The 10,799-nt window shown below is 43.0% G+C and overlaps 1 protein-coding gene across 3 annotated transcripts in view; it reads left to right on the top strand.

The window, feature by feature from the left end:
• The window catches only part of plxnb3 (plexin B3), a 136,994-nt gene extending 126,531 nt beyond the window's left edge, over positions 1-10,463 (top strand). For all 3 annotated transcript variants that reach the window (XM_056275288.1, XM_056275290.1, XM_056275289.1), the window contains exons 35-39: positions 645-792; positions 3,397-3,461; positions 4,455-4,530; positions 4,969-5,043; positions 7,611-10,463. In XM_056275288.1, the coding sequence (XP_056131263.1) occupies positions 645-792; positions 3,397-3,461; positions 4,455-4,530; positions 4,969-5,043; positions 7,611-7,715 (469 nt within the window). In that variant the 3' untranslated portion in view covers positions 7,716-10,463. The remainder of the gene's footprint in view (positions 1-644; positions 793-3,396; positions 3,462-4,454; positions 4,531-4,968; positions 5,044-7,610) is intronic.
• Positions 10,464-10,799: the final 336 nt, after the last annotated feature.

Here is a 10,799-nt window from a genome sequence, read left to right on the forward strand (position 1 = left end):
TAGTATGGCCTTTATAAGGTGGTAGTACCACAAGAAGAGTTATTCTCCCTTACTAACACTTAATGAATATGGTCTGTTCTTACATAACAACACACAACACTACAAGTGTTCATAGTGTTACATTACTCTAAATTAAGTTTTTGTTACTTAGAATATGTTCCCCATACTAAAGTGACATCTTGATCATTACTAATTCACTAGTAATTAAGTTTTTTATGTTCCCCATACTAAAGTGTTACCAAAATCTCAAAAAAAAAACTAGTCAACACGCCCACAAATGACCAGCGGGGCTTCGCCGTGAGGGGGTACTATCTATCTATCTGCAGTGGAAAACGTAAAGTGAGTAGAGTCGAATAGAGTAGAGTCGAGTTGAGCCAGTACCATGCAGTGGAAAAGGGGCATTAGTGTCTCACAATAGAGACGTTGAATTGATATCGCTCTCTCTCTCTCTCTGACTGTCTGTCTGTCTGTCTGTCTGTCTGTCTTTCTCTCACACACACACACACACACACACACAGACTGGTGAAGGGACGTACAGTTGAACAGACAAATAAACAGACAGGAAGATGGAGAGACTAGTGAAAGAGACAGGCAGGCAGACAGGTAACTGGAGGCATGGGTATCTGATGTGCATGTGTCTTTAGTCTTCCTCTCAGATTCTGGGTGAACATTCTGAAGAACCCTCAGTTTGTGTTCGATGTCCAGGTGACAGACAGCGTGGACGCCGTCCTGTCTGTCATCGCCCAGACCTTCATCGACTCCTGCACCACCTCGGAACACAAAGTCGGACGGGTAGGAGCTGTCTGCCCGTTTGTGTGTAGGTTGTGTTAAGCATTCGTAAGTCATCTTCCTGGAGAGACCAAAGCATCTGATTGGTCAAACAAGTGATCCAGTAGTTCTGATATTTCCCATCATGCAGTGCTAAACTGGTTGCTATGCCAACACATTTGTTATCATTGGAGCTGGTTCATGATCTTTGTTTTCCTCCCATTTTCCTCTTCATGACGTCCATTTCTCTGGAGTCACCTTCTCACACAGAACAAATGTTGGTGATTGTTAGAAGAGCTGGAAGCCTCAAGAAGGATAATAACAATTATAATAATAATATTATTCAGGGTATCCGCGGAGTCTTAAAAAGTCTAAAAAAGTCTAAAATCGCAAAATCTCAATTTTAGGCCTTAAATTGTCTTAAATTGTCTATTTTAAGTCTTAAATACGATTTTGACAGGTCTTAAATAAAAATTGACTAACGTTACTTTTATGAAGTTACAAAGTTCAACCTCACTTTTATTTTAAGAAATGTTTTGATTACGCTGTAACAAAACTACAAAACGAAACGAGCATGGAACCAGTAATCACTAACGTTAACCGCAGCCCGGTCAGAATTGATCGGAGCACAGCACACCCGGCATGAGGGCTTAGCTGGCCGGCTGGCCGGCCAGGCAGGCAGGCAGGTGGTCAAAGTTGGCAGAGACAACGGACGAAGCAAAGCGAGTGTGAGACAACGGCCTTAGCTAGCGTGCACTTAGAAAAACGAAACCCAGTGTTCCTTGCATACAATGGGTAAGTGCAAGTTTAATTATAGATGGTTAGAGAACAGGGAATTCAGTGCGTGGTTGAAGCCTGCTGAAAACCAATTTCAAGCCCGCTGCACCTTATGTAAAAGAACTTTGCAGCTTGGGACGTTGGGTATAAAATCATTACAATCGCATGCAAAGTCAGAGAAACACAAAGCGGCCATTAAAGCGCAGCAGCAAACGCCCGCTATCAACCAGTATTGTCGCACATCAGGAGCGGGAGCTTCAAAATCCGCCCCCATCACGATGCGTTCTGCAGCTCCTCCAGTTAGCGGCCTTCGGACAGCATTTGGATCTACGCCAACATTGAAAGTGGAGGTGCTGTGGATATTACACACGGTGACTAGACATCAGCCATATGACAGCTACGATGGCATCGGTGAGCTGTTTACGACCATGTTCCCTGACTCTGACATCGCTAAAACCTTTACCTGTGGAAAGGACAAGACGGCGTACATCACGCCATTTGGGCTGGCAGACTTCATTAAGAGAGACCTCATGTTGTCCCACGGACAGGCCTCTGTGGAAAGAGGCTTTTCTGTCAACAAACAAGTTGAGACTGTCAACATGCAGGAGGACACGATGGTTGCACACAGACTGGCGTGTGACCTTGTCAGTCAATATGGAGGGGTTACCAAGGTTCCTCTCACAAAACAACTCCTGACATCAGCCAGGTCCAGGTATCGTATACACCTGGATCAAGAGAGAAGGAAGCAAGAGTCCGATGCAAAGGCCCAGAAAAGAAAGGCTGCAGAGGATTACCTGCAAGAACTGAAGAAACAAAGGAAAACCCTCCAAGAAGTTTCTGAAAGTCTGGCTAGAGATGCAGACATGTTTGCAGAACAGGCTGAAGGCAAGACTGGAAGTCAGATGGCCCGGCTCATAATAAAGTCAAATGCTCTGAGGAGGGGCTGCAGGGAAAAAGGAGCTGAGCTCAAGAACATTGTGGAGGAGATTGAGGTCAAGAGAGAGGAGCTCAGATCAACGTAGCCTGGTCCTTGTGTGCGCACACAGACACACACACAGACTCAGACACACACACATGGTGTAGGCATTAGCTGTAGAGTTTGTATTAAGAGTTGTTGGTTATGAGTTCAGAATACAAAACCAGCAAGAGTTCATTATTATGCAGCGTACTACAGGATAAGGTACATTTTTTGCGTCATTCCATATGATTTCAGGGAACATGGTTGTAAACAGTCCTTTGTCTTCATTTGTAAAATTACCCTTGACCTCTGTATAGTCATTAATAAATATATTTTGCAAGTAATTCTGGGACTCCTTCATATTTTCCCTTCATACTTTTTTGCCAGTATGGACGTGAAATGGGTCTTAAATTGCATTCATGGTGGTCTTAAAAAGTCTAAAAAAGGCTTAGATTTAACTTGTTGTAACCTGCAGATACCCTGTTATTATTATAATAATACTGATGAATAATATTAACAGATTCTTCCAAGCAAAACCTGTTGCAAATTGATTAAAACGACATTTCAAAAAGAAATGTGAAATAGAAATATGCAAAACACTGTCAGTAGTAGAAAAGAAATGAAACTTATCTTAATTTAAAATGATGAGAAATGTTTTCAAATAAAACACGACACTGATGTGCCACCCTCTTACACGTTACCATGGAAATAAGAAGGCATGAAGCGCCCTCTAGAGGATCACAGCGGTCCTACTTTTTGGTTTCAGGGCTGTTTGTGAGATGTTGTTGGATGAACATGTTTGGTTGATAATGTGTTTAAAGCAGTTATGATTTTTATATTTATTTACATTATTATCACAGCAGCATTATAATTGTTGTTGTTGTTGTTGTTAGGACTCCCCGGTCAACAAGTTGCTGTATGCCAGAGAGATTCCCAGATACAAACAGCTCGTTGAAAGGTGAGACATGTTTTCTGATACCAGTACAAACCAATATAAATCAGTACAATCCAGTACAACCCAGTATAACCAGTACAACTCAGTATAAACCAGCATACTACTGCAGATTGGCTGCTTGTTTAGTGTAATTGTATCATAACCTGTGATACTTTGGTGGGGTGCCCTGATGCAAGAGATCAATATCAGAGCCAATCAAAACCCATTTTAATTTTTAATGTATTCATTATTTTTATTTTTTATGCTGCTACGTATTGATCCCTGTGGGGAACTGCTTCCTCTGCATGTAACCCATCCTAGCTGTGTAGCTAGGAGCAGTGGGCAGCCGCCGTGCAGCACCCGGGTTAGTTGAGGGGTATGGCTGTTAAGCCAGATCACATCTTGATCCTTTGCTGTTTGACCTCTGCGTCTCTGCAGGTGGTTTGTAGCCGCCTTAAAGTGACATAGCGCACAACTGAAGCAGGTGAAACAACTGGAAAAGGAAAGTGCATTCTTGTAATGTCTATCCTGAGAGCCACTTTCAGTATGACCAGTGTGACCAATAGGACCAGTATGGTCTTAGCTGGGCTGCTTTGTCTTGTTAAATTAAAACCACGTCTGTGATGCATACATGTCTTCTCAGTGCATAGCTATTTAATTGTCAAGCATATCTTGTATGACGAGTGCACTTTGCAGCTGTATTGTGTAAAATAGAAACATCAGATCTGAACCTGGATCAGCAGATACTCAATATTAAACTGCTTACAGGTAAAAAAATAAATAAAATAGAAAAATCAGATCTGAACCTGGATCAGCAGATACTCAATATTAAACTAATTACAGGTTAAAAAAACGATAAGGAAACATTCCAGGTACTTTGATAAACTGGTGAGCTGGTGGTCCTCATGGGAAATATCTGAGATAAACTGTGTGTGTGTGTGTGTGTGTGTGTGTGTGTGTGTGTGTGTGTGTGTGTGTGTGTGTGTGTGTGTGTGTGTGTGTGTGTGTGTGTTTCAGGTATTACAGTGATATCCACAATGCAGCATCAGGTTGTTACCAGGAGATGAACTCTACCCTCACTGAGTTGTCGGGGGTCAGTACACAGACACACACACACACACATTACCCCCATACAACCCCCCTCCTCCCCCATATAACCCCCCTTTCTCTGATATTACCCCTCCCCTGCCTAGGACTCCTCTCCCTGCAGTAGTTTACGACAATAATGATGACAGTAATGATGATGATGATGATAGCAGCTCAAACCTTGAGTCTTCAGACTCTTCATATGTAGGCTCCACCTCAGACTTGTGTCTTTTATAGAGAGAAGCAGAATTATGAATTATGTGGTCAGTGTGTCACCAGTGGGCTTGACAATTGCAGTTCAGTTCAACATAGTTAAAACTGGTCACCGACTAACGGGAACAACATGTCACATGACTTCTTATCTGAAATCCTGAGTTTACCTGGAAATGTACTACCAGGCAGAAGACGCCAACTGAACACTTGTGTCTGTCTTTCTGTTTTTCAGAGTTTTGCATCGGAGATGAACAATCTGGTGGCACTACATGAGCTTTACAAGTACATCAACAAATATTATGACCAGGTAACACACACACACACACACACACACACTTGATTATTTGTGTAAATGTATCAGAATGACTAGGGCACAAAACAAAATAACTTCAGTCTGACTGGTTTAGTGCGAGCCTTGTTTGTCAGTATGTGGTAACACCGCTAGATGTAGAACGTAGTTTACATCCACACCCTCATCGAGAGCTGCGCTGAACACCGATGCATGTTTCAGTGCAGGAGTTTGCTGGTGTCTTACGGTTTCAGCATGTCTGTGCTGCGTCTCTCTACAGTTTTCACAGAAACAGGTATTTCTGTGTCTGGTGGCCCATCAAATGTGACCTGCGACCTGCTGAGGAAAGCCTCCTTCATGTTCCCTCCGTCAGAGAATGGCTTTAAGCACTGCACTGTGTACTCCATGAGCCAGGGCCCCGAACTCGGGCCAGTGGTACCATCTAGGGGGAATAATTCTCATGCTGATTTTTGGCAAGGTGTATACCCCTAGTACTAGAAACGATGTGATAACCTTGCAGCAGTGGCAGCTTTATGTGTGTCACCACTTGGTTTGTAACCCCATGTGAAAACACACTTTTCAGAACGATAATACAACATTCTATTTCAAACTGACGGTTCTCTCTATTACTGAACCTGTCTCTCTGAAGCTTGACCCTGTCTCTCTGAAACGTGGTGGGAATACAGCTCAGACAGTATATTCTTCAGAACAGTTGTTACAACTGGCATGTCTACATGTTATGACATGACATTAATACCATTTATATATACATTCGTATCATTTATACATACATTCATACCATTTATACATACATTAATGCCATTTATACATACATTAATGCCATTTATACATGCATTCATATCATTTATACATACATTCATATCATTTATACATACATTAATACCATTTATATATACATTTGTATCATTTATACATACATTCATACAATTTATACATACATTAATGCCATTTATACATGCATTCATATCATTTATACATGCATTCATATCATTTATACATACATTCATATCATTTATACATACATTAATATAATTTATAAATACATTAATACCATTTATATATACATTCGTATCATTTATACATACATTCATACCATTTATACACACATTAATGCCATTTATACATACATCAATATAATTTATACATACATTAACACCATTTATATATACATTTGTATCATTTATACATACATTCATACAATTTATACACACATTAATGCCATTTATACATGCATTCATATCATTTATACATACATTCATATCATTTATACATACATTAATACCATTTATACATAGATTCATACCATTTATACATACATTAATACCATTTATACATAGATTAATACTAGGTCAGAGGGAGGGGGAGGAACGTGGTCTTGTGCGCTCTCTTGCTGTCAAAAACAATTGTGTATTTTGAGACTAATTAATTATTTCAGTATTATTTTAAGTAGAATTGTTTCATTCACATTTGACTATATTTTTTATTAATCAGGAATCAGGAGCACTTTATTTGTCATTTCACTTCATGCACTTGTGTACATGAAATGACACGAAATGCCGTTTCCCCCAACCCACAACAGCACAACACAAAGACAACAACACACACAAAAACTACAAGAACACACATACCCACACTAACACACAAATCCAAACTAACACACACACATACCCACACCAACACACATATCCAAACTAACACACATATCCACACTAACACACATATCCACACTAACACACATACCCACACTAACACACATACCCACACTAACACGCATACCCACACTAACACACATAACCACACTAACACACATATCCACACTAACACACATAACCACACTAACACACACATACCCACACTAAACAAAAATCCCTGTCCATGGGAATGAACACCAGCCAGGATGACTCTTGGAACCACCGGTCTGCGTGGGCTAGCAGTTAGCTTAGCCTGCCCCGCTCTCCCAGCCATAAAACTAAGACAACACTTAGACACTGGGTGAGGCCGCTGCAAATGTGAATTCACACAGCCATCTTCCCACTCTGGAAGCAGATTAAATATGTTTTTTATCAAAAAACGTATATTAGATTCTTTTAATTGCTCTGCGTGCCCATGTTAATTGCCTCGCGTGCAACCGTGTGCATGTGTTGCCGACCCCTGTGCTGCTACTGGTTTGCTGCAATGACCCACCACCAGGCTGCTCAGCTGTTGTCTTCTGCAAGGCGGACGTTTTGTTAATGTCATAATCGACGTCAAGCTTAAAGAGTCATCAAAGAGCAGCAAAGACGTCTGTGCAACCCCTCACACACACACACACACACACACACACACACACACACACACACACACACACACACACACACACACACTCAAGCCTATCAGCGATATAGACATTGTGAATTATTTCTGTCTTGATGACCTTAATTAATATGTCCATGTCTCTCTGTGTGCCTGTCTCTCCACCTCCCTATGTTTGGCTAACTCTGTGTGTGTGTGTGTGTGTGTGTGTGTGTGTGTGTGTGTGTGTGTGTGTGTGTGTGTGTGTGTGTGTGTGTGTGTGTGTGTGTCAGGTGATCATGTCTCTGGAGGAGGACAGCTCAGGTCAAAAGATGCAGTTGGCCTACAGACTGCAGCAGGTCGCCGCCCTGGTGGAGAACAAGGTCACTGATCTCTGAGGACACGCTGACCTTTGACCGCTAAACTTGAACAAAACGGAGCGAGAAAACACCAGTCTTGACGCCCCTCCCGCCTGCCCTACTCTTGCCTAAACTTTGACCCCAGGAATCGTGATATTTTATGGATGGATCCTGACAAGTCACAAATCCACATGACCGTTGATCTCTCTCCTGCCACCTTGGTCTTAATAAGTCACCATAGAGATCACTGCTGACCCTGTTGGCTTTCTGACCTCCAGCCTTTGACCTTGGAGTGACCTTGAACCAGTACGGCTCACAATGAGACCTCTGACGAGACCAGAAAGGAGAGACGAACGTAAAGCTATCCAGTCAAAAAGCTGTCTGGGAAGCACAAAACGATGCATCTTCATTTGAATTCTGTGTCTTCCAATTGTGTCTAAATGTGTGTGTGAATGTCTGTGAGCACAAATATGATGCATTGAACATGACAACCTACAGCGGGGTTGATCTTTAAAACCCTACCAGCCATAATTTCTCACTTACTTCTCAATTTCTCTTATTCTCAAACTCAGGGGATCCTCAAGTTTTTACAAACAAAATTTCTAACCCAGAAAGCTCTGGGTTTTGATGGGCTATTTGATGGGCTAATTTACAATATAAACCAGTCTTGTTGCCAACAACAGAACTTCCAGCTCAAAGCAGCTTGTTAAGTCTGTTTCACACTATAGCGATATTTAATTGCTGATTTATTCTGAATATTTCAGGGATCAGTTTTGTTCTTCCTCTGTCCCTCTGTAGGGGCCCAATCCAGATGTTAACAACCATTTGGTTCCTGAGCTAATGCACAACCTTACCAGAATCTAGACCAGAACCATAGAGGGACCCACTCACCTCCATTTGCTAACAGACATTTACTATTTATCTGTCTGTGAAGCTCCAATTATGGCACATGCTGTAAAGTGGCACCCTGAATGGTTAATAAATGGACTGCAGCGCTTTTCTAGTCTACGACCACTCAAAGTGCTTTACAGTGTATGCCTCCCATTCCCGTTACTATGAATCCCACGGCACTTCTAGGCAAGACACGCCCCGCATAGCGCTCAAGCGCTAGGATTGGCCAGAACTCGTTGCCTCCGTTGGTTGGGTTGGTTAAGGTTAGGGTTAGGGCGGGGTTAGGATTAAGGTTATCTTATCAGAGGCAGAGTAGGGCCGGTCTTCCCAGAATCCTAGCGCCTGGATGCTACGCAGGGCGTGTGTTGCCTAGAAGTGCCGTGGGATTCATAATAATGCCTCACACACACACACACACTGGTGGAGGAGGCTGCCATGCAAGGTGCCAGCCTGCTCACCAGGAGCAGTTTAGGGGTTCAGGTTCAGGTTCAGGTTCTTGCTCAGTGACACTTTGACACGCTCTCTAGAGGAGCTGGGGGGTCGAGCCTGGAACCTTCAGATTAATATAGGACCCGCTCTGCCTCCTGAGCCATGCCGCCCCGTTCTTTTGTGGTGGAAAAATACAATCCAGTCATCAGTCAGGGGACACAACATTCACGGACATGCACTACATGTCCCAGAACACCTAGCTGTTGGTCTCTTCCTACTTCAAACACACTGTGGTTCTGAATGGTCACCTCAGACCACCAAGTTAGTTATACTGGAGGTTTGTCAGTTTTGAATGAGCTTTGAAATGATTACAGCACATTAGAATTAATGTTTCTCTTTCACTCAGTTTCATCTCAGTTTAAAAATCTCTGGGCGTCCGGGTGGCGTGGCGGTCTCTTCCGTTGCCTGCCAACACAGGGATCCCAGTTCGAATCCCCGTGTTACCTCCGGCTTGGTCGGGCCTCCCTACAGACACATTGGCCGTGTCTGCAGGTGGGAAGCCGGATGTGGGTATGTGTCCTTGTCACTGCACTGGCGCCTCCTCTGGTTGGTCAGGGCACCAGTTCGGGGGGAGGGGGAACTGGGGGGAATAGCGTGATCCTCCCACGCGCTACATCTCCCTGGTGAAACCCCTCACTGTCAGGGGAAAAGAAGCGGCTGGTGACCACATGTATCGAAGGAGACGTGGTAGTCTGCAGCCCTCCCCGGATCGGCAGAGGGGGTGGAGCAGAGACCGGGACGGCTCGGAAGAGTGGGGTAATTGGCCGGGTACAATTGGGGAGAAAAAGGGGGGAAATCCAAAAGAAAAAAATTTCCGTTGTTTTTTCCTGCCTTCACTTTTGAATTGAAGGTTAACGCTGCGGTATTTTTACTGGTTGTATATTTTGTGCTTGTGTGCTGGTTGACAATACAGCAGCTGTCCACTAATATTTCTAATTACTTGGATTTTCTTGGCCAAAGGGAACATGCGGGACAAAAGGAAATGCTGCCAACAACCATTGATTCAAAACTTAGCATGTTGTCTTTCCTGCTGAAAAGAATCGGTACCCCACGACACCATACGCCCTGCCTACTGTACCTTATCATAGTCCTGTTTCTGCTGTTCCCTACAGTGTTCCTGTCTGCTGTATCCTACTCCTTTGTTTTTGTAAGATTTTTTTTTTTTATTTTATTCCTTTATTGGATCGCGACAGTGGAGGCAGAAAGGAAATGGGAGAGACAGAGAGGGGTATGACTTGCAACAAAGGTCGAACCAGCGACATTGCGGCCACGTAGTATGTGCTGTAACCATTCAGCTATGGATGTGCCCCATACCTACTCCTTCTTCTGCACCCTACTGTAGTCCTCTTTCTACTGCACCTTATCATATTCCTCTTTCTACTGCACCCTACTGTAGTCCTCTTTCTACTGCACCCAACTGTAGTCCTCTTTCTACTGTACCTTATCATATTCCTCTTTCTACTGCACCCAACTGTAGTTCTCTTTCTACTGTACCTTATCATATTCCTCTTTCTACTGCACCCTACAGTATTCCTCTTTCTACTGCACCCAACTGTAGTCCTCTTTCTACTGTACCTTATCATATTCCTCTTTCTACTGCACCCTACTCTATCCCTCTTTCTATTGTACTCTATCATATTCCTCTTTCTACTGCACCCTACTGTAGTCCTCTTTCTACTGTACCTTATCATATTCCTCTTTCTACTGTACCTTATCATATTCCTTTTTCTACTGCACCCTATC

This window comes from Lampris incognitus, chromosome 2, assembly GCF_029633865.1.
Source record: "Lampris incognitus isolate fLamInc1 chromosome 2, fLamInc1.hap2, whole genome shotgun sequence".
Taxonomy (NCBI): Eukaryota; Metazoa; Chordata; class Actinopteri; order Lampriformes; family Lampridae; genus Lampris; species Lampris incognitus.